The sequence below is a fragment of the Vanellus vanellus genome (assembly GCF_965231255.1).
Source record: "Vanellus vanellus genome assembly, chromosome: 2".
In the NCBI taxonomy this organism is placed as follows: domain Eukaryota; kingdom Metazoa; phylum Chordata; class Aves; order Charadriiformes; family Charadriidae; genus Vanellus; species Vanellus vanellus.
In genome coordinates, this window is record NC_138906.1 from 149,914,875 (window position 1) to 149,940,085 (window position 25,211).

General features: G+C 38.2%; 1 protein-coding gene across 2 annotated transcripts in view; it reads left to right on the plus strand.

The window, feature by feature from the left end:
- The window catches only part of OXR1 (oxidation resistance 1), an 85,315-nt gene extending 63,229 nt beyond the window's left edge, over positions 1-22,086 (plus strand). For both annotated transcript variants that reach the window (XM_082499412.1, XM_082499413.1), the window contains 6 exons: positions 8,410-8,490; positions 11,876-12,001; positions 14,275-14,427; positions 18,489-18,584; positions 19,203-19,276; positions 20,047-22,086. In XM_082499412.1, the coding sequence (XP_082355538.1) occupies positions 8,410-8,490; positions 11,876-12,001; positions 14,275-14,427; positions 18,489-18,584; positions 19,203-19,276; positions 20,047-20,182 (666 nt within the window). In that variant the 3' untranslated portion in view covers positions 20,183-22,086. The remainder of the gene's footprint in view (positions 1-8,409; positions 8,491-11,875; positions 12,002-14,274; positions 14,428-18,488; positions 18,585-19,202; positions 19,277-20,046) is intronic.
- Positions 22,087-25,211: the final 3,125 nt, after the last annotated feature.

The window sequence follows — 25,211 nt, forward strand, 5'->3', positions numbered from 1 at the left end:
CTTCCCCCTCTCCACCTTTGGAGTAATGCATTTTTTTGACAAAAATGTGATTTATAGCTAAATACTGTGAACAGTAATTTGCATTGGCATTTAATTAGAAAAGTGTACATCTCCCGAGTTACCATGTGATTATACCTTCTCAGAAGTCATTCAGTCATAGGAAGATATGATAATACTTCTGAGTTGATGGAGCAAATATGCTGTAGTCCCGCTCTCACACTTACAATGAAAGGGGGGACACCAATACCACTGTTTCTACAGTTTATTAGTTTTATGAAAGTAACTGTGGTGCTCTTTCAGTGTTGTTTTCCCCAAAAAGACTTAAACATAGTAGTATGTAAAGGAAATGGTTCTCAGTGAGACGTGCAAAACAGTAACATCTTGGGGATAGGGAGGAAGTGATCTTGACAGTATTCTTGTTATGCTTTTACCAGCTGGTAGATCTAGAAGATATTTTCCATTCAGACACTTCCTGTGACGGGCTTTTTACAGTCTTTTTACGAGTGACAGATCTCTGGGTTCTTGTGCACACTTCTTTCACAGGTGCTGTTGACTTTTGTTTTTATTTTGATCTTTATTTGTAGCCAGGTTACTCGAGGTATATGAAATTGTCACATGGCAACAACTGGTTCTGTAAACATGTGTTCCTAACTAACAAAATATTTTTGCAATAATAGGCTTGTAATTTTGTCTGTGGCAATGGAATGTAGAATGGAGATGTAATTCCTAAATTCAGTCAAATGTAGTCTGAGCGTACCTAGTTAGCAGTGTAAAAGGCAGCTGAACTTTACTGTGAAAGTATTCTTCAATATATATTATATATTTACATATATAGATATTTCTTTCCCAGCTAATTAAAGTAGTAGTATCCCGTGTTATAGTTATTTCCCTTAGGCCCAACACTTCATTTTAGCCAAATTCCGTCTACGCTAATAAAAGCAATAATCAGCTCTTAAGGAGAGGTTGAACTAAAGTAGGCTGTATGAGAACCTTCTTTGCTGTGAGAGAGGTAAAGAAGAGGTTATTTTAATGTGTAAAACAAGTCAAATCAGAAAAAAGGGTATAGAATTATCTGAAGATGGGAATATTTTTAAAATGTTGCTGTGTCAGCAAGACATGCTCTGTTCTTGAATTATTTTTTTTTTTTCCTTTAATGAATGATTATAAAGCTAATGTGCAAGTGTAACCCTCTTACAGAAAAGAAGGAAGGAGCAGTGGTACCACTGCTTCTGTGTTACGCAAGACAAAGTGGGAAGCATATTAGAGAGACTGGCAGCGTATATGAAGTACAGGTTTTTGACTAAATGTTTCATTAGTGGTGGCTGTTCTGAAATTTGGATGAAAACTCATCTGACATGAAACCACATAATTGCTGGACCAAATGGAGTGATATAATAAAACAAGAATGCTTGCTTGAAGCAGCTAAGTCAGCCTGAATTATTTACCTGAAAGGCCTTTCTTACTTTCATGGTGATAGAGCAAATTTGGGCTGAGCATTATAGGGGTTTGATACTTTCTCAGGGTAATACATCAAAATCTTGGTGACTAACCAATGCATTATGCTCCTCCTTCAAAAAGCCAGTGATATTGGCTTCCCGCTTTTTTAGTAAGTCAGTTTGGTATTTACTGTGTCTCTTTATTGCACTGTGACACAAAAGATGCCAGTATGTTCCTAGAATGTCAAAAATGCAGGCAACAATTCTTTCTGTCAAAGCACTTTAGACAAAAGACATCAGACAATGCAAGAGAACAAAAGGTGGATTGCCTTCTTTAGGAATGCTCCTCCAAATGCTCTGCAGAGCTTCAACAGGCAGCGTAGTCAAAGGGGACAAAAACCACCAAAAACTTACCTTTGACTTTTATATTCTTAGGATATTAGGGAATTAAAGTGGTGTTCTTTTTAATATCTTGAATGATTTAAGACTCGCAGAACTTCTGAGGTTCTTGGTTTATTGGTTAACTGTAGTTGGTAAGCTAATGGCTGTAGTTCTTCGGCTTTTAGGGCTTACATGTGAAAGATGGGAATTTAGTACTTCATCTCAGTGGATGTCAGAAGGTTGCACCAATCCAATAATACTGCTACAAAGATCTTTTTAAAGTCAGCTTTCTATACTAAGTTTTGGTTTAGAACAATAGAGTGAACTGGCGATCTGAGTCTCTTTTTAAAAATAAAAAAGCAGAGTGCAATCCAGTACTTTCTTACACTGATCACTAAGCCTGGAACCTTTCCTTGATGACAGATATTTGCCATACCCGCTGTCCTAAATAATCGGGGGGGGAGGGGGGGGTATGCATCATATCTTGACTAGATCTTCCATTTAATTATTAAGTGTTATTTCTTTACATTTTTAATAATTATGAAATACTAGGCTTCACTACAAATGCAGACTAAGTACAGCAACAGATGAACACTTGAAAACGATTATAAGTTGAAAGAAAACAAATGAGTAGTAGTGGCTTATATTTTCTCTGTATGCTTTCAATGGTCTGTGCAATCTGAAGTTAATCAGAAAAAGGACCAACTAAGGATCAAAATAAGAGACAAACATTTCCATACGGGGCTGTGATTCTGTTACCTACTTCTAAGCATGTGTAGCACTTCTCATACCTGAGAGGATCTCTGCATGGCACTATTGGAACGGAGACGTAACCTTGCTTGGCCTGCCTTCTCCTGGAGCAACAGCCTGAGGTCAGGCATCAGGTCCTGAGGTTTCAGCAACTGAACCTCCGGTTTCTGTGCTTGCTAGTGCTGAACCTGCCTTAAACTGTGCTGCAAGAGTGGGGTTTATTGGTAATCCTGCTATAGATATCTTTATTTTTTTTCTTTGGACAAAATGAGTCATGTTGGCTAATCTGCCTCTTTAAGAGAGTGATTTTTCATAAATCTAATTCTTAGTTCTTTGCACAAACATCCTAAACTTTGTTTAATGTTAGTCCATGTTAAATTTAGATCTCTTGCTGGCATTATCATCTCTCTCTAATTAGTGACTTCTCATATCTTGAAAAAATAGCTTGTTACGAAGGTTTCCAGACTCAGTATAAAACTTTGTGTGCTGCAGGCTTTGATTGCTTTCTTCTCAAGTTCATTTATTAATTCTGGTTATTGCAGATATTTTAATTTATCTTCAGTATATGTTAATTACAGCTTGGTACAGTTGCTATGGGTTTAGAGCACTTTGAGGCAGATACTTAAAGGTTCGTCCTGCAAAGCTGTGGGGACAATACTGATCACAGGGAGAATGTTGCTGTCATGCAGTGTGCTCAGCTCTTCTGTCTCTGCTGTGGGAAGTACCTTGGTGTGCAGAACAATTCTGAGATGGCCAGTTCTAAAAGTATTGAAAGATCGAATGATCTGTAGCACCAGCCAATTCAGGGGACTGCTGAGATTCTCTGGTCTCTCTTCTCTGTTTATAATGGCTAACTCTTGTACTTTCCCTGTCTTGTCACCAGTGGAGTGACAGCAAGCTGAATTGTCTGAAAACCACACAAGATAGAAACTGGTTAGCTTTGCCGCCACCCTCGTTAAAAATGAATCAAATTAAATTAGTCTTAGCTTTTTTCAGAATGATACCTTATAACTGTTTATCTGATGTGGTAAACCCCATGTATTAATGCATTATTATAATGTAATCAGGATGCTCTAAATAATTATATTTATGATGGAGAAGACTGCTTCTTCAATATTGCTATCTCTCAAGCAGTTCTAACATTTTGGGAGGAACCAAGTTAGTGTTTTCTCTTAAAATATTCATAACAGCATTCAGTTCACAAATGCACCTTTCATTTTCATTGGAAGATATTGACAGCCTTTAGAAAGGGTTTGATCCTTTCTCCTCCCTCCCCCATTTACTGCTGAATTAGAGATGGACTGATATTTTGGACTAACTTTGTAAATGCCCTGATAAAATTACATTGGCATTTATTTTTTCAAATAAGTATCCTGGAACTTTAAAGGTGAAACTTTTTTTGACTCTCAAGAAATAATGTTCATGAAGCTTGCAATTCAACTGATTTTACACACATGTATTTAGATTCAAAGTGAAATTGTCTAGCTTTCATTCTCTTTCTTATACTTGTTTTTTATTTCATATTCAGTTAGTCCCGAGGGTATAGATAACTTGTGTTGAAGAGAACCACTTACACCGTTACGTTTTTTCATTCTTATCTTTCAGAAGCACTGTTCAGCTCTGATAAGACCCTCCCTTTCCCTAAGGAGACAGTTTCAGCTGTTCTTGACTTGAGGGCAGCAGTTTCACTGCCCTGTTAACAGCATTAGGTGCATTAGGTGCCTGTGTGCTGGTCACTTCTGGCTTTGTGAAGCTGGCAGAGGAATGCTGCGTTGGTGTAAGCAGTTCTCCTGTTTACAGCTGCGTACAGCAGATTGATATGACCAGTGGCTGAAAGGGCTGATATGTCACCGCCTGCATGGCAAACTGTCCTTGGACATTCGAACAATTGTAACTGTTTTCACGTGTATTGTTGAAGGACAAGTAAGTTCCATATTAGGAGTTTCGATTTCTGTTTTGCTCACTGCATATGCCGGCATAGCTTGCAAGAGTAGGTACTCTGATACACTTTCAGAAAAACAAGGTTTAGAAGTTTAGAAACACGAGTTACTCCAAAAGGAGAATCCTAAGCCTCTTGACAGGTTGAATGATTAGTATGCAAACCTTCAATGTGACTTACTGCATTAAATATTAAAACTGTTGTATGTTCTGCTGAGCGGTTAACTCAAATATACGTGGTGTGGAGAATCAAGCTGGAAGTCATTCACGCTACAAGAGTCATACGACTCATGCCATGTTTTCTCATTAGTGTTGCTATTATGAGTAGAGCAGATAGCATTAGATCTCTAAGGATATATCCCATGTCATTTCAAACTCGGTTGGAATTGTCCAGCGGTACTGTTTTGAGTCCCTAAGCGGAATTGGTTTTGCCCTGAAGCACACTAATCTCCTGGCTATATACATTGTTTGTTTTGTTCTGTTGCAACCGGTACCCAGATTAACCCTAAGAGGCTTGTTTAGCTATTCTTCTCTCCTCCTGCATTCTTTTTGAAGCAGACTATAACTAGAAAAAGAACATAGGGTCCTTCAGGAACACTTCCTGATCCTCAAAAAGTAGCTTTGGGTGTCAAGGAGACTGGATGCTGATATGGCATAGTGAAGAGAGCGCAGTAAATAAAACACATATCAAACTCATGCAGGTAGGCCTGCGCTTTAATCCTTGGCAGAATACTTAGATTGCTGCAATTTTGGGCCATTTGGCAATTTCTGTGTAAGGATATGGACTGTATTGGAATTTGAAAGCCTTGTCCTGTACCTTCAGGACTTAAATATAAGAACTTGTCCAGGTTGGCTCAGGACCTTGCTCAGTCAAACTTTGAAAGCCTCCAAGGATGGAAGTTCTGCAGCCTCCCTGGGAAGCCTGTTGCTTATCCATCAATAACTCCAATGCTTTGAGCCCAGTGGTCCAGCCAGTTCTTCAGCCTTGTTCTTCACGCATTTGATACATAACTGATTTGGTTGCAAGGTTGTTACAGGAAGGAATCAAAAGCCTTGGTGAAATACAGATAAATGACATCCACTGCTACCTGCCCCAAAAAGAAAGAATTTTATTACACAGAAATATTCTGTACTGACAACCACAGTCCAATATGATGCATGCAAAACTATGTTTGTTTTTCATGAATGAAAGACCTTGCTTTCCAGGTATTTCTAATGGCATGTGAAAAACTAACCAAGTTTAAGAATGAAAGTTAAAAGTGGAATGAGGTAGAAAGTAGCTCCTGGAATGATCAGGAGAACAGACGGTGTAGGGGCAGAGGAGAAGGGAAGAAAATCACTGGTTTATTTAGCTTGGTGAAATAAAATGGAGGGTTAATGTGACTATAAGTAAGGAAAATGAAGAAATATTGATGGAAGAGGAAAGAGCATAAGCAGACTATGAATTAAACCAGGTTATAAAACAGAATAAACTTCTAACTAACAATACTATTGACATTTCAAAACAGCCCTCTCAAACTTTTCAGGGTCAAAATGGTAGCTGTTTTCCAGATATATCTTGATCAATTCCTCAATGAAGTTCCTCAAGGTACTTGCCAGTAGGCTTAGACATACATGACTTCATGATTAAATGAGCTACAGAATCCTGAAGTACATAATCTAGTCCACTGCAAAGCAAAAATAAAGCATGTTGACCTAAACTGTAAGCATGTTATAGAAGGGCAGGTACTGTAGCTGAACTGTTGAAGTATATTAAGATACTTATTTAAAGTCTAGTTCAGTGATGAGTGGATAACCCTGATACAGTTTGTCTTGTGGTTTACTCACAGAATTTAATATGTATACTTAGCACTGGGTTTGAGAGGGTAGATTTCTTGCCCTTAATTTTCCTGTGGACGGTTTCACCTTCTGTGACATGCTATTTATGATGTTTGTCATTGCATACCAATGGTCTGCCACTATGCTGGCTTTTGTTCACAAAACCGATGTAAAGATGTAATTTTACGGTGTGCAACAGGTTCAGGATGCCAAGGAGCTATTATTGTGTACATACCTGGATAAGTATTCATGTTTCTCTCAGGTAAGAAATTTATCAAAATACCTTGGGCGCACTGTTCTGAGGATGCAGGCACCCCCATGGCATATGAAAAGGTGTGTCACTGAGCAAAAGGGTCGATAAGCAGTACCCGGGTGCAGGATGGTGATAGAGTATGCGTTTGACAAGTCGAAGGCGAGGTGGCATTGCCTATAAAACTGCCTACATTCCAGTATGTGGAACAGCAAGCATATAATCATGTTGGGATGATGAGTTTTTGTTGGGGTGGAGTGTTTTTTGGTGGTGGGTTTGTTTTTTTTTTTTTGTGGTGTGTTTTTGTTTGGGCGGGGTGGTGTTAGGTGGTTTTTGGTTGGTTGTTTTTTCTTGGTTTTTTTTTCTTGTTTTTTTTTTTTTTTTGCAAGAGTCTCCTTAAGTAACCACATATTTATGGCTGATTGTAAGTTAATTACTGCCTGTCACATGATAGCAGCTGAGCTTAAAGAAGCAATAAGGCTAAAGGGTCCTCACACTATTGCTTTTCAGGATTACATTCATAAGGTGCTGGGGTGAGCGATGTAGTTTGCAATGAACTGTCAAAGCAAATAAAAGGATAAAACTATACTATCACTTATATGCTTGAGTGGAATACTGTTAAAGTTTTGCGTATAGCTGCTTGGCTCTGAGAATGCACAAACCAATACAATTTAGAACAATTTTCTTGATACTTTTTTGAGAACAGTAGAAAATGGTGGAAATAAATGGAGTGCTAGTAATTATTGATCATTCAGTAATAAAACTGGATGTCACAAGTATTCCTTTTTCCTTGCCTTGCAGTTGCATGGGGTAGAGTGAACCATCGCTGCTCAAGAGCCAGTCATGCATGACTGTGGGCTCTGTACTCAGGACAGTGGCGAGTATCTGGCCAAACTCCTTGTAGTAGGGGCAGGTAGATGGGGAGCTCCTGGACTTGTGGTTATCTTCCTTTGCACTGTGGTAGGCTCTAGAAGTTTTTAATAACCTCTTACTACACGGGACATTCATTTAATCTCTCCACCAGCTGTTTTAAGATGCTTTCATACAAATGATGATTTTGAGTTGTTCTCAAAATCACATTATTTGCTGTAGTTACATCAAGATGACTGTTGTAGTCCTTTAGCCAGCTTGTTGCACCAGAGCAGCATGTTCTAGAGCTTTCTGACTAAAGGCTTTTTCTGGCTGTACACCTCCTGCCAAAGTGGAGGTGCCATTTGGAGTGAATGTATTGACAGATGAGCAGGTCCTGCAGCTTTCAAGGTGAATAGATAGTCCAGGATAAAGGTATTGTGGGGTGTTATTGGGGAGTTATTAAACTTTAGTTCTGCTACCTTGTCTTTAATTGTATCTTCACTGCCAGATAGAAGAGTCAGAACCTACTGAGAAGCCTGAGGTTTGCTTCTAGTCTTTATCCAGGAGAGCAAACCAGGTTCACAGTATTCATTAATCTGGGTATAAAGAGTCCTTGAGGGACTTTGGGCTGAAGAGTTTGGGTTAAGGCATGCAACTCAGATTGACTTCTTATTTAGCATCCTGATACTGGTAACTTTATGCGCTCCTATATCAGTTTTATGTTCAACCTAGAGCAGTGAGCTATATCTGACTGCTAGTGCCATTAGTGTTTAATTTGTAATTTTGCTGTGTCTATTCATATGTCTAAAATCACCTACATGTGCATTGTCCTTGCAGAAACAAACATCATTTAGCACTTTATGTTTGTTTGTTGTCAGTGCACATTTTTCCCTTCATTACTCTCCTCCACCTTTTTTTCTTTCTTACCTTTTTACTTTTCTTCAACTGTCAGTGGAATTATTGTCTTCCTGTCTCCATATTCAGGTAGTGTCAGTGGCTGAGTATCACCGCAGGATCGATGCTCTAAATAGCGAAGAACTGCGCACACTCTGCAGACGTCTCCAGGTGCCCTCTTCAGTAGTTTAAACCCCATCTCCAGATACTAAAACATCTTTCTTTGTAGTGTCTTTGATCAGGGCAAGTCCCGCACTCAGTGGGTTTGTCTTGTCTACAGCACTACAAGGATCCAGCAGAAAATTCCTTTGTTTTGGATGTATTTAATTGTGAAATGGTATGATGGGATCAGTAATTATATCATGGAATTATTACTTCCACCTTTTTCAAACAGGAATTTTCTGTCAGAACTTGAAAATTTGTTCTCAGTACTGCTTGACTTGGAGTGATGTGTTTTAACTTCCACTTTAGACTGGTGTGTTGTGTTAGATAGCAGCTTTCCTAAAAAGAATGCAAAACAGGTGAAGAATCCAAAACCTTGTTGCATGGGTGTTTAATTTTATATAGGAATCTTTCATCAAGAATCTTACAGTACTTGGCAAGTATGAAGCATCACAACTTCTGTGGAGTAGGTAAGTATTTTTCCCGTTATACTAGCAGGTAATGGAGGCAGTTCAACACAGCAAAGTTCAAATACACGGAGCTGGTAATGGAACTGTGTTCCAAAAAACAGTACTTTGAAAACAGTACTTCGGTTTGGATTTTTGAAGGTTTACTGATACGGACTTAAACTGATATTTGCATTCTCTTTAGGTGTTTCTTAGTTCTTTGACAATTATAAAATTATTAATTGCTGTGTACATCATGTGTAACTTGCTGATGGAAAGCATAGCTTAGAACTCCTTAGAAGCAGTGAGTATTTTGTTTTCCTGTAGTAATTGGCTGCTGAAACTGTAATAAGTTTCAGTTCTGTTGTTTTACTTTGATGTTGGCTTTTTTTCACCGATTATATAATCACACATAAGAAAACATTTTCTTAACTTTTATTTCTGTTTATTTAATAATCAGTAATTTATTGCTTTAACGTGTTTTGTAAGTAGTATGGTTACATAAATCAATAATGAGCTGCACTATAGGAAAATTGGAAATTTGCAAAAAAATTTTCATTCCCACTTGAGAGTGAAACAATTCTGTTTCTGGCAAGTGGTGGTAGAGAATCCTAGTATTAACATCCTGGAAGCGCAAGAGCTCTTTCCAGATACCTTTTGCCTGGAGTCCCCAAACTCGAGGTTTAGGCTGAGTTGATGTGATGTGCTGGGCTGGAGCCTATAAACTCTCTGCTCTGAGGCCATTTGAGAGTTTGTGATGTAGACTGTGTGGCAGTTACTAACCTCAGAAGCCCCTGGAATCTGACTACAGGTCAGTTTGCTCTCTCTAAGTTTAGCGGGAAATAAATTAGCAAGTTTTGAAACTACACTGTGTTCTGTCCAACAGATACCTTTGAACAGACACATGTCTTTGTCCGCTTCTACAAAGCAGTGTGCTTCCTAAAAGAAAGTTGCTTTACTGTAATAATAATTTTAAAAGGCAAAAAAATGCAACCCAAAAAAAACCCAAACCCAAATCAACCAAACAAAAAAAAAAAAAAACAATCCCCCACCACCACTTGAATCCAAATTATTCATGTATTGTGTGGTGCATTTTAATGAGCATTAAAGAATAACAAGGAGAATAAGCTTTCAGCTGTACACTTGAACAATGCTGAGCTTCTACAGAGTCGAAGCAGTACTATATGATGGATGAAAGGCATTTAAGATGGAAAAGGTTGGACTATGAAACAACATGCTTTATAGATAGCACTCTGTAATGCATTCTGTAGGTCATCTTTTTGTACGTGAAGCTGTATGGATAAATGCATATACTTTCTTGTGATATGGAAATCAGTGCATAGTTAATGTTGGAAATGCTTGTTACTCTTCGTTGAAAAATTAAAAGGCTTGAGCTTTTTGCTTGCTTGGTAGTTTCTTTAAGCGCACCTTTTCTTAAGAATTAGTATCGTAATTAAGTTATTGTATGAATATACTTTCAGACTTTGACTTTATAAGCCTATTTTTAAGTAACAGGAGTTTGTGATAGTAACTTTTTCATAGTTCTTGACGAATAGGGAAGGGATATCCTTTTTTTTTTTTTTTTTTTTTTTTTGGCTCAGGTGGCTGTATTTGTTTAAATATTCCTGTCTGTATTTCAGAGGTGTCTTTGATTTGGCTTTTCTTTTGTTAACTAAGAGAGTTCTCTTCCCAAAAGCTTGACAAAGTTTATCATGGTGATATTGTGAAATACCCTAGTTGTGTCCAGTATGTTTAGAGTATGAAGTATGTGGCAAACACACTGGTTATTACTCTGGAGTTGGCAGGTGGTTTTGGCAGGTATTTTCTTGAAATTCTCAGGTTTCAGGCTTTAAATAATTTGGACAGTCTAACTTTATGAAACTTGGTTCAGGCTGATGAATTATTCAGGTGCACTCATTCTTGTAAAGATTTGTTTTCTTAAGCAAATCTCTCAACGTTGTAGTAAGTGTTGCTGCAGTGGTTTAAGTTACTGAGTTCCTTCGCTTTGTCCTGCTCCTCAGATTTCGCTATCCCCACAGCAAATTTTAAATACCGCTGCAGCAAGGCTTAGAGAAGGAGACCTGTTTGGGTCTCAGCTAGTCTAGTTCTCAACCCGTGGCACTTTAGCTTGAAGTGCCAGTGAATGTGGACTGGGGTAAGAAGCTGTCTTGAACTATATCTGATGAGGAGTTTTGTGGCCTTTTCCCACCTCCATTAAACAGTGATCTACAGCAACTCAATAGAGTAGATGTATGGGGCAGGTATTTTAAACTACTACAGGATCTTTGTGTGTAATGCATCTTTGCCGGACCTCAAAGCTCACTATGCAGCATAAATATTACTGATGTTTTCCCCTCCCTACACCCTCAATTCTTTCTTCGATTCCCATAAATACTCCAGCAGATCAGCTTATGGAGCAGCAATATTCCTAAGCTTCATTCAGGTGGTTTACTCCAAATGCTTGACAGCAGTCTTTCCCCATGTCTATTACATATCTGAAAACTTTCACCAGTACTCTAAAAGAGTATTAATTCAAAAACTACTGAAATGTCCATGCTGAAGTTTCAATTCCTTTTTTGTCTAGTTTTTTTTAATTACATTTAATATAAATGATATGTTAGTTCTAAAATGCAAGAACTTTGTAAGCTGACCTCTGAACAGCACTTGAAGTCCTTCAGGTGTGTATGAGGACTCTCTTTGTTTTGTTGTTTTAGCATAAAACCATAGCTTTCTTCTGAGTAGGTGTGTAATTTATTGTTAGTATATAGTTGAGTACCGGCTTGCTATTGGAAGCAGTGGAAATCTTTGTCAGATCAAATCTAACAGATTCTTAACTTTTGAAGGAGTTGCATAACTAAATCGGTAACTGCATGATTTTAAACCTGCAAAGTTTATCTTCCCTGCTAGTAGAATTGCAAATACTTATTTTCTTGTTGTTCTTTTTGTAGATAACAACAAGAGAAGATATCAATTCAAAACAGGCAACAAATATCAAAACAGACCTGGAGCCTGAAGCATTCCGGCCAAATCTTAGCGATCCCAGTGAATTACTACAGCCAGAACAAATTGAAAAGGTATTAACTGATATGTCATGTTTTAGTATTTTACATTAATGTAACACAAATGCTATGATGATACTGTAAAACACACCAGTAGGAAGACCTTGGGTGATATTAAAAAGAATACAGTAGAATCATTTAGGTTGGAAAAAGACCCTTAAGATCATCAAGTCCAACTGTAAATATAACGCTGCCAAGTCCACTGCTAAATCATGTCCTTAAGGGCCACATCTATACACCATTTAAATATCTCCAGGGATGGCGATTCCACCACTTCCCTGGGCAGACTGTTCCAATGCTTGACAAACCTTTCGGTGAAGAATTTCTTCCTAATATGCAATCTAAAACTCCCCTGGTGCAACTTGACGCCATTTCCTCTTGTCCTATCACCTGTTACTTGGGAAAAGGGACCAACCCCCACCTCACTACAACCTCCTTTTAGGTTGTTGTGGAGAACAATAAGATCTCCCGAGCCTCCTTTTTGCTAGGCTAAACAACCCCAGTTCCCTCAGCTGCTCCTCATAAGGCTTGTTTTTTAGACCCCTCACCAGCTTCGTTGCCCTTCTTTGATATGTTCCAGCAACTCAATGTCTGCCTTGTAGTAAGGGGTCCAAAACTGAACACAGTATTTGAGATGCGGCCTCACTGGTGCTGAGTGCATGGGAACAATCACTTCCCTCGTCCTGCTGGCCACACTAGTTCTGATACAAGCCAGGATGCTATTGGCCTTCTTGGCCACCTGGGCACACTGCTGGCTCATATTTAGCTGGCTGTCAACCAACATGCCCAGGTCCTTTTCTGCTGGGCAGATTTCCAGCTACTCTTCCCCAAGCCTGTAGTGTTGCATGGGGTGATTGTGACTCAAGTGCAGGACCTGGCACTTAACCTTGCTGAACTTCATACCATTGGCCCTGGCTGGTTGATCCAGCCTGTCCAGATCCTTCTGTAGAGCCTTTCTATCCTCAAGCTGATCAACACTCCCACCTAATTAGGTGTCATGCACAAACTTACTGAGGGTGCACTCAATCCCCTTGTCCAGGTCATTGATAAAGATATTAGAGAACTGTCCACAACACTGAGCCCTGGGGAACACTGCTTGTGACTGGCCACCAACTGGATTTATTTCCATTCACTGCAACTCTTTGGGCCCAGCCATCCAACCAGTTCTTTGCCCAGTGAAGAGTACATCCATCCAAGTCATAAGCAGCCAATTTCTCCAGGAGAACGCTGTGGGAAACGGTATCAAAAGCTTTACTAAAGTCTAAGTAAACAACATCCGCAGCCTTTCCCTCATCCACTAAGCAAGTCACCTTGTCACAGAAGGAGATCAGGTTAGTCAAGCAGGACCTGCCTTTCATAAACCTGTGGTGACTGGGCCTGATCACCTGGTTGTCCTGCATGTGCCACATGATGGCACTCAGGATAATCTGCTTCATACCCTTCCCTGGCACTGAAGTCAGACTGAAGGGCCTGTAGTTCCCCCGATCCTCCTTCCGTCCCTTCTTGTGGATGAGCATCACCTTTGGTAACCTCCAGTCAACTGGGACCTCCCCAGTTAGCTAGGGCTGCTCATAAATGATGGAAAGTAGCTTGGCGAGCATTTCTGCCAGTTCCCCCAGTACGCTTGGGTGGATCCCATCTGGCCCCATAGTCTTGTGTATGTCTAAGGGCATAAGCACAATGCAGTTCATCACTAAAATGTTGCTTTTTTTCTTATCGTAACTTCAGATACCCCATGACAGTACTAGTCTGTGTATCTGCCCTTATTTCACTCTTCCTTGAAAACAGCTTGGCTTTCACTGCAGTTCTTGCTGTCCAGTCCAAAGTCATCTCATTAAATCTGTTTATTGCAGGTTTGGATTAAGGCTGACTCTATTCAAAGCCACAGGAACAGGAGAGCAAACATCCTTTACCCTTCAGCTTGTTACCTGTTGACTTGAATGATCTAGTTCCCCAGTACTGAGACGTAGTATTGCTACGCAAGAATAACTGTGTGGGTTTACTGTGTTCAGATAAACCTTTAGAGACCTTACAAATACATGTTCTGCAGTGGGTAAATCATTCTTCTCCTGCAGGTCACTGGTAGAGGTAAGAAAAGAAACTTGCTTGAGAGACCAGGGATAGAAAATACACATGGAACTTTATGTTGGTCTGAAGTTTTAAACTAGGTTTTAAGGCCACTTGTAGTAGTTCAGAAGAAAATAATCTGCTTTCATTTATATGTAATATATTCTTAAAAATAGTAAAAAAATTATTAAATAAAAGGGTTGTCATTGTCTTTCTAACAGCTCACAAAGTCTCTTCCACCACGGACCATTGGATATCCATGGACTCTTGTCTACAGTACTGCAAAGCATGGCATGAGCTTGAAGACTTTGTATCGAACTATGCTGGGATTAGACACACCTGTGCTGTTGGTTATCAAGGACAGTGATGGACAGGTAGGAAAATGTTTGTGTCAAGGTAGGGGACCCAAGAAAAACGTTTGAGTATAAAGGAATAGCTGACACTTCAGGGAGATAAAATTGTGTGTATCAAGCTGATTTTCTTCTTGGTAGTTATGTAGAGGCTTTCAAAACTGTGTTTCACTGTCAAGCAATCCTGTGATGTACTACATTTCTAGGAAATACTTTAATGATACAAGTTCACTGTCACAGTGTATGAGTCTTATAAAAGTAAATTCAGTAATTGAGTATTAATACTCTTTTTTTTTTTTAATGCACTTAAAGCATGAGAAATATAGTCTCTAAAACTTTCTGATGCCAGAAGATCTTGTTGAGTTGGAATGTCACTGCCAGCTGAGGCCAGTGCTTCTTGGTACATTCTGTGGCTGCAGCTGATATATCTCTTGCATTCAAGGGCTGTGGGATCTTTGCTGCATAATTAATTTTTGTTCCTTGAGTCTCTGTAGTTGTCTTCTACTCTCCTTTGACTGGGGTATGAATTCAAGAAAGTGGAACACATCTCACCGTTTGAATAGCAAACATCCTCTCTTGAGTATTCTAATACCAGTTGAACATTACAGGCATGAGACTTCATTTCTTCCTTTCTGAAACTTCAGTGCTCTCTCGTGGAAGCAAGTTGCCGCTGTCATGAAGAATTGACAGAACCACTGCAAAATCTTTATCATTTACTTCACTTACCTGTTCCACTTTGGTAACCAGTGTTTTTGTTTTCAGGAAGCATGGGCTCATATCGCCTCATATCATGCAGGGGGGCTGAAAACTGTAAATGAAGGGTATATTTTCTAATTCAAGTCACAACTTGGTTTTTTTTTTTTTCCTTCTGATTCCTGCCTCAGGGGTCCTTTAAAAAGAAAAGTCCCTTCTAAATCTCCGCTCTCTTCCAGAAGTTCTTCAAAAGGGAACTTTTTCTTCATTTACTTTTTAATGTTGAAGATAAAAACTATTCAGTAGACTTGAGATGTCTCAACAGACCCATCAGTACAAATGTACTTTGGTAACTTTCCTTCTCCGATTCCCTTATTAGCTTAATTTGTAAGATGTCTACTTCCTAGTACCTGATTATCTGGCCCAGTAAGAAAATGTCCTTTTTCCGATGGGGCTGTCTTGCCACCAGCAGTATTGTTGTGTTGCTGAAAGTATTCAGATTACTTTCCATATATGAGTATCTCAACTCGCATGTTCAAAAAGTGTCATGGTTGCCAAGTCAAAACAGGGAATTCTTAGACATGTCTTTTGTGTGTGTGTGTGAAACAAATTGTAACAAATCTCAACTTACAGGCTCATGACCAGGAATATGTGTGAAAGTGTTCCTAGGACTTTTGGGACAAGTAGTCGCTGAACTTATCCTTCACAGTGTACGCCAGATCTTACCCAGGTTACACACAAGAGTGACTGAAATGCATGTGTATTCAACGAGCAACATATGCCACAGAAGGAAAGGCTCAAACAAATTTTACATGCTCAGTCCTTCTTCAGTGTAGTGAAAACGGTATTTTCAGTAATTCTGTGTCTCAGGCTATTAATGAGGCACCTTTGCATTTGACAGCAGAAAATTAATTTTATACTATCTTTCTGTTCAAAACCTGTGGAAATTCAGTGTAGTCTTTCTCCTCTCGATGCAAGGATCTACGATCATGAAAAATAAGACAATGGTAGCCTAGTATGCTCTTTGACAGTAATTAATCGGGGTCATACATTTTTTAAAGAAGCTACTGAGTCTTTGAAAGAAGTTAATTTATCTTTAATACCTTATACCTTCCTGGGAGGTAGTCCTATAAAGCTGCGTTCCGTGACTGAAAAGGAATCTGAGTACTTTTTTATAGGACAGCGTATCCGGAAATGGTTCACTGTCAATATGCTAAGATAAATACTATTTATGTCCTTCCAGAATGTGTTTTAAGAGAGACCAAGTGTTTTCATATTTTATGCTCCAAGATCACTGCCCGTTTTCTAAGCTATCTAGTTCAGAGAAGATCCCAAATGAGATTCAGCCTTTTTGAAGAAAACAGAATTATGACCAGATAGTTTCTTGCCATTTGCTGAGCATACCTTCTCAGTCCTTTTTGGCATTCCTTGTTCTGCCCACTTTATAGCTTCTCTGTTTATGAAAGATACTGGCTTTGTCTTATTCTCAGTTCACGTACTTTTCCTTCAAACTAGAATTAATTTATTTCCTGGGCTACTTCCTCTGAGAACCTGTTCTTTGTTGCCCGTTATGAAGACAGCCTTTTTCTGATGTTGACAGTAAGTTGAGTAAGGAGCAAGTGTACCTTGTAACTTTTCATAATATGGTTCATTAAGGGCTGCTAAGCCTCGCTGTTGTTTTCTTTTTTTTTTTCCCAAAATCTTTGCCAATTTTGATTTCTTTTTAAAATCAATTAGCAATTTTACTTAAAGGGCTGTTAAAAAAAAAAAAAAAAAAACCAAAAAAAAAAAAACAACAAACACCAAAATACTCAGCTTTCACAAACTAACACAAACTAAAGCTTTATTTGTGTAGAAGCTGAATGGTGAACATTGTCTAGTTGAAAGTTGGAACCTGAAGCCACTTAAATTGCTTGCTGTAGTCAATTCTAGAAGATCCTCTAATAAAGGTGCCCAATAAATCTATAGATATCTACATGACTATTGTTATGGACTGTCTTGTCTGTCTACTGGTATGTGCTGCTTTTAGTGAAGATACCAAGCTCTGGTGTTTTGCTTCATAATGAGCACTTTTTTTTTTTTTTTTTTTTTTTTTTTTAATCATGAGGCTTCTTTCAGGCTTGCTATCTCCTGTTTCAATTAGAAGTTTCTGAACAATAAACTTTCTGGACCACATAAAGTTCTTGAGAAATAAGGAATTTTCTAACAGTGGTTGCTCTGAACTGGTAACTCAAAATTGAGCTAGGGAAGTCTTGATTAGATACTTTGTAGCTGATCCTTGAGTACCTGATCTGAAGTTCACACTTCCCTAGTTTTGTGTTTGTTAACAGCTACTGTAGAGCTCAACGTGGAAAGGAATACTTGGACAACCTACCTACAGCCAAGGAGTTTCTTAGGGTGGGCAGAAGAAAAGAGTTTCTACTTTATATCTGAGCATAATCCAAGTCAAGACGCTAGCTTTAATGTCTCACTCCTATCACTCCCATACTTCCCAAACTCACTGTTTACTGTGAACAAAACCACAGAAACTTCATTTTGTTTTTTTTATTTTTTCTTTCACGTGTAGACAAATGAGAGCATGCTAGTGAGGTGCTTTGGTACCTACATCTAGGCTGTTCTTGCAGGTGTTGAAACCATCTTCCTACTAGCAACAGAAACACTGATTTGGGGAGGGTTGTACTTCATGGGGTATAGTTGAATTTGCACAATTGTATAGGGTTGGTTTTTTTCCTAGTTATTCTGGTTCCTGAGAAATTGATACTAACTTAATCAGGCTTAAATATCCAATAATCAGTCCTTAGACCTTTTTAACTACTGTTGTGATGTTCTTATTCCTGAATATTATACTTTTACTATCCAGCAAAGTCTTAGTTAAAATCTGTCTCTGTTGTAAGGCAGGGTAACCAGTGCTTACCTGTTATTTGGATTGGAATGAATAAATGATGTGAAAAATAACTCAGTTACAGCTAGGAACTTGCTGAAAATAGCCTTGTTGAAGTGGAAGAGGAGCTACATATGAAGGAGCAGAACCTTTTAATATGCTATTTTAAAAATACGTATGTTGTTTCTGAGAATTTTCCTGAGTTCGCTTTTTATACCTTTGATATTTTTTTTTTTTTACCGTGTTCACTTTTTATTGAGAAAGAGTTCTGTTACCTTTTTTGTTGTGTTTTGGGTTGTGTTGTTTTGGTTTTTTATTGTACCACAAAGCACTATGCCGTATCTCATTCAATGCACTTGGAACGGTGATACCATATAAGGTTTATCCTGTAGTTATTTCCAAATCTGGCAACATTTGCATCCTGTTTTGTTTATCAGTTACTATCATTAGACATTCTCGCATGCTGTGTAGTTTTTCTTAAGTATTTTCCCTTGCATATTTTTGCTTACAGGTGTTTGGTGCACTAGCATCTGAACCATTTAAAGTGAGTGATGGGTTTTACGGCACTGGGGAGACATTTATGTTCACTTTTTCTCCGGATTTTGAGGTAAGTAGTAATAACTTCGTATGCTTTTGCTTTTTCCCCTGTGTGCATTATCTTAAAATATTTACTGAATAAATCTAACAGTAAATAATCTGAAAAAATCTAGGAATTGGCCCCCAAAATGTCATCATACTAGTTTTTCCACAGAATCCGTAAGCACACAGTAAATGGGTAGTGTTTGCATAGTGAAAAACTTATTCAGCCTGACTGTTTCATTGTACAGAAAATTTCTCCACTCTTCTAAATTCTACCAGATGTCTATCTGAAAGTTCACAAACTACATTCTTTTAAAGGGCATATCATGTGACCTAAGCATATTTTCTTATTATTTTTCATTGTGTAGAAGTTTTAGTACTCAAAGAAGACCTATTTTGAAACGGTCTTATTTTAAATAGTGTAATAAAACGTAAGAGGTTTTTTTAGCCTGCGTATATCTATTCCCTGAATTTTCTATGTAAACTTGCTTAACTTCATTAAATCAGCCTCTAGCCACCCACAGTTTTTCTTTACTAATATTTGGTTTCCATTCTGCCCAAACAAAAAGTTCAGTTATTTTAACTTGCTAGTCTGTTTTGGTTTGGTCTGTTGTTGTTTTTTTTTTTTTTTTTTTTTTTTTATTAGGTTTTCAAATGGACAGGAGACAACATGTTCTTCATTAAAGGAGACATGGACTCCCTTGCTTTCGGTGGAGGAGGGTAAGTTATAATTTCCTTTTGTCATTAAAGTCTGGTAAAAGTGTGTATGTCTGCACACATTTGACAAGAGAATTTGGAATTGACTTCAGTTTGATAGCCCAGGACTCAACAGTTACCAGCCAAGAAAGATTTATTATGTCAGATGTTTAGCGTCCTATGTTGAGGAAACTTGAAGAGGAGGTTTGCTTTCAGTATAGTGTGACATCACACTTCAGCCCTGCAAGGTTATGATGCCTTCAGTGCTCTGCTTGCATGTGTGTCTTGGTATATTCAGAATGGATACAAGATACTCTGATTCTGAAGGTATGTAAATGTGGAAATTATGTGTAACTTGAATTGAAAACAAACCATCCCAAGATATGCCAGTGTCTTCAGAAACTGTGTGTTATCTCCCCCCTTTTTTCCCCCCATGCAAGGCTGTAAGCTTCTGGGATGTTTCCCTTATTTGTTATCAGCATTCTCCTCGCATATAAAAGTACTGTTATGCCTTTTTCTTAATACAAATGGAAGGGGCTGAAAACTGAGGAATTCTGGTTAGCTTTTTATTTCAGAATATCTCAGAGGAATACTCCCAAATTAATAATAAATAGTTTAAAAAAAAAAAAAAAAAAAAACTTTGCCACTTCAAATTTATCAACAGCTATGAGGTACTTGTGTTGAAAAAGAATTCTATAGTTCCTCTTTGTTCCTGAATTCTGAATGAAAAATACATTCATAAGTTAAATCTTGCTCCCTCAGTCTTTTGCTTTAATGCATTGTCTGTCTTGCAGAGGGGAGTTTGCTCTTTGGCTCGATGGTGATCTCTACCATGGAAGAAGTCATTCGTGTAAAACATTTGGGAATCATACACTTTCTAAGCAAGAAGACTTCATTATTCAAGACATAGAAATATGGGCTTTTGAATGAGTATTTAATTATTTCTACAGGGTATTGTCCCAAACCTGACATGAATTAGTGCAGCTCAAAAATCTCTAGGAGCAATATAACGCACCGTTTTACCTTTCTGATTTTTTCTAAGTTTTCAGTGTGGCCATCTAGTTATTATTTTTAAATAGCAGACTTTTTTTTTTTTTTATGCTCTCACATTTGTAATATACTGTCCTACTTTTTCTAAGCTGTAGACACTCTTACAAAATATAGACCATGTGGACTAAAAATTAACATCAGTTACTTTGAGCCTTGCAGCCTACAAAATTTTCTTAGCCTTTTTACAGTTGCCTCCCAGGTATCCCACACACACCTTTCTGCGATCCTGCTAGGGGGCTGCTTCATAGGTTATTATAATATAATAGGTTATTATTTTTGTATTCAAATTATGTCTATGAATGAAGTTGCCCTCTGGGAACCTATATAAGAAGAAAGCTGCGTGTGGGCATTTGGCAGCAGTACTTTAGAAATTGGTCCGGACCAATGATGAGTTAATTCATATGGTGCCACAAATTGCTGAGAAGCCGAGCATTCCTTCTTGACACGTACCAGTGCACACATGGGGAAGGTAGAAGATATCCAAAGTCAACAGTGCCACTTGTCTTGTTCATTGTTCATGTTTAGAAACAAGTCAGTTAATATATGTTGTAGCTGCATGCTGATTGTATTAAAGAGTGTTTTGCACATGCTGTTAATGATCTGCAGGTTTGGGACAAATACTGACCATATTGAACCAGGTGGCAAGGACTTACAAAAGAGCAAGGGAATGTAAGAATATGACAGTTCCACAAAATTAAAAGGCTAAAGCAAGAAAAACTCGGTGAAAAATTTGTAGCTATAGTAGGGCATTAAAAGTACAGAAACAGATGCATCTTTCTTCAACATAAAGTGTCAGATATATACTGTTATACTGTTGTAGCCGTGTAGCACATCAACTCCAAGAATATAGCTTATTCCTGTCCAAAGAAAAAAAATAGTTGTGATGTTTTTGAGTGGGTCTATGTTGTAAATTTACAGTTAGCACCAGCTCTGATTAAAATGAGATAATGTACTATAGGTAGACAATATTGTAACTCAGTAGACTCGTGGAATATGCAAACTTACTGTCATGTGACCTCAAAAAAAATGACAGGCTAGAATACAGTTCCAGTAGCTCTTGTCCACTTTTGTAGGAAAATTGATAAGCCGTTGTGGCAATAACAGCTCAACAAAACCGTTTGTTTCAAAGCTTTTATTCTATGTTCTGCGAAAACAAAACAAACAAACAAAAGAAAACAAAAAAAAATTGCTGTTAAGTGTGACAGTGACTGACTTTGTGCTGAAATTTCAGCTATTTCAGATGAACATTGTATATTATCTTGTAAATTAATGTTTAAAGTAGTTTTGTTATTATAGAAAAGTGTTGATTGACGGGTTGCTTATAGCACTTTAAATTATTCTAGAAACGGAATAAAAGCCAAGTGGGTTGGCTTAAGTAGATGTAGTTGTATATTCAAAATATTTACATCTCTGGAAAGTTTTAAAAACTTATTTGAAGACAGTTTACTGCTATGGTAATGAGAAAGGGCAGATGTTTCATCTATAATATGCTAATGCTCAATATGAATAGAAATACAGGGCGTTGTTTCCTGTCTCTATGTATAGCTCTTTATCATTATTAGAACTTAGTACAATGTGTAGACTAAATGTTTACAAAATAAGGAACTGTAAATAAATTGAAATGGCTTTTCTCCCCTTTGGTCTTCCACAGCAGTATTATTGTCTTTGTGGAGTTAAGACTGATTATTACAACAACAACAACAAAAAAATCCTGTAACGGATTTTAAGTACTATAAGGTCATAGTGATGTATAGCAAATAAATCTAAATATATGTAAAAATAAACTTGAGTTGGAGTTTATTTAGAAGTTGGAGTTTACTTAGAAGCACAAATGCAGATTATTGGTGATCATTTAATAACTTTATTAAATATATAGGATGCATTTGTTCATCCTTTTGGGGCTTTTTGGTTTTTCAAAGCGCGATGGGAAGTGGTGAGAGTGAAATATGCTGTCCTCAGCCGTTTTCAAGAGGGGAAAAAAAAAAAAGCATCTCAGATGATCCTTGCTGACAAAACCCATTAATTCAAGTGCTTATTTTCTATCCTAAGTTCATATTGCAAATAAAGCCTATTTTAGATTTTAAATGCTACTGTGAATAATTTTGTAAAGAAATATATTTTAAAGAATAATATAAAAGCACAGAAAATCTTCAGTAGCTGAATGTCAACGAGTATTGGACCAATCTGGGAAAAGCACATGGGGAAAAACAAGTGGAAATCAAGAACAGTATGGTGAGCAGTACAGTAGCAATCACACTTTTGTAAATACTAAATTAGTTAAGGAACAGAAAGGCATTCAAGTTGAAGTATAAGTGACTGTGGTAACACTTGGTGATGTGCCTAGCTGTGTAAAGGATCTACAGAGAGTAATCATGGAATCATAGAATGGAAAGGACCTTGAAGATCATAGAGTTCCAACCCCCCTGCCATGGGCAGGGGCACCTCCCACTAGAGGAGAATAGAATCAATATCTATTAATGGAAGACCATGAATTTTGTTAACCAAAAGTGTAGGGAACTTCTGTATGACAAACAAAAGACTGTAAAGATGAGATCAAAGGCACTATCGTGATTTACCTCCTGTCTTCAATTCAATATAACTGTTCTGCAGTATAATTCCTTTCCATCTGACAGGTTTGCTTCCATGATTGTAACGAGTTGAAGTTTGACATATGCTGAAGGCTTTGAGCTCCCTTTTGAAGGAGTTTGGTGCCAGAAGACTCTGTCTTGGCATAGAGTACTTTGATTTATTCATTGATTAATTTGATGTTTTGCGCAGGTACCTGAAATTCTTACCACATTATTTATCAGCTCTAAATCCTGCTTCTGTTAATTACTACTTTTGTATAATCTGCAGAAGGACATGATTTCTCACATATGGCTTGTGCTTGCATCCTCCTGCTCACCTATGTAATAATACATTAGATTCTTTTTTTGTATGAGAGGTAGCATGTCTGCATAAAAATCTAGTCTTTGAAGAAGAGTAAAAACATTTACTACTCACTTAGCTTCAGATTAAAAAAAATATCAATATTGGTTTGGATACTCCCCAGTATTCCTCATTCAGGACTTGAATCTTAAATCTCACTTTTATGTTGTTTCATTGTAAATGAACACATCATCAGGGTGTTTTACTATTGTCACAGCAATAGGGGATCAATTAATGGAACAAACCTCTACTATTTCTCCCCTTAAGAGTACGTGCTACTGCAATATGAAATAGAGCTACACTGGGGTACTGGGGCAGAGAGAGAGTTCAGCTGGGTGAATGTTGTACACTTACTTTTACTGTTGTATGCACAGACCGAAGCGGTCCTGCTGGCTGTCCTGCTGTCCTGCTGTCCTGCTGCAGTGTCACCAATGTCAGGTCTCTTTAAGCTCTGCTTTCTGCTGTCCTGCTTATCTGACAAGCTTTGTAATCCTTGTTGAGTTTCTATTGTGGCAGTTACGATGCTAGTAATACACTTGCTGTTGAACAGTAAACTATTTTCGGTGTGCCCTGTGGTGGCAGGACTGACTTTAGTTGAGATGTTGGTGTAGTGCAATGTGTACACAGCAGCTGAAGTGGCTGTGGCAAGAGGACTTGCCAACATTTGTTCTGTGGTCAGTGACGATTGAACACTACCGCAAACGTTATACTTTCCGCTACAGACAATTGTATTTCAGTAGCCTTCCCTTGTTTTAAAAATGAGCTGTAATACTGAAGCCTGACTGTACAGAAACATTTCAAAGAAGGAATTACTGCCATGGAGGAGGGAGCTGATTTCCAGGGGGTGGGATATGCATCCAGTGAACCATCCGCGCGCTTCAAGCCACAGCAGCAACTGTTGTGAGACTTGAAAAAATACAAATGTGTGAAAGTCAGATTTGTTTCTTCTCACACAAGTTCGATGCTGCCACTTAACTATGAAAGGCACATTCAGAATACAGGAAATGTACCTCTTGGTTCCTACAGAAGAAGAGGAGTCAAGGAAGGAGTTCTGCTTTCTTAGCAAACTACACAACCCTTGCAACACAACCACAAGCCACAGACAGGAGAATGAGGGAAATGTTACTTATCAGAAGGAAATCTGTTTCAAATAAAACATTTGGGGGGGTGAATACAGTATTTAAGAAGCTGAGCTCACATGAGAGTCACTAAGAGTTGCGCACCCTTTAGCTGAAAGTTTAAGGGGTTTATTTTTGAAGCAAGTCAGAAATGGGAAAGCAGGCCTTAGATAAAATCTACAAAGACTGCTTTAATCACGCAGTTTCTGACCTTTATCATCTCACTACTTTGAATTAAAGTCAAACATTTAAATTTGGCAGAGGTCTGAACTAGTTTCACAGGAATGTAACAGTTGGAGTATAGTGGGAGAGTCAGACTGGGTAATTTATGGGAGTACTCTTGTTCAGTTTTTTAATGAATTCAGATTTATTTTCTCCACTTACTTTGCATGGATAATCTTGTCACATCTTTATGTAAAAAAGTTATAGAACATTTAACCTACATGAAACACTTCCATGCATCATAAATGACATCAGTATTTAATACTTCTCTTACACAAACCTGTAAATAATTCTCATACATTAAAAGGCTTTGCATGGAACACTTCTCCTATGAGGAAAGGCTGAAAGAGTTGGGGCTGTTCAGCCTCGAGAAGAGAAGGCCCCGGGGAGATCTTACTGCGGCCTTCCAGTCCCTAAAGGGGGCCTACAGGAGAGCTGGGGAAGGACTTTTTACTAGGGCATGTAGCGATAGGATGAGGGGGAATGGCTTTAAACTGGAAGAGGGCATGTTCAGATTAAACATTAGGAAGAAGTTTTTCACTTTGAGGGTGGTGAGGCACTGGCAGAGGTTGCCCAGGGAGGTTGTTGAGGCCCCATCCCTGGAGGTGTTCAAGGCCGGGCTGGATGTGGTCTTGGGCAAC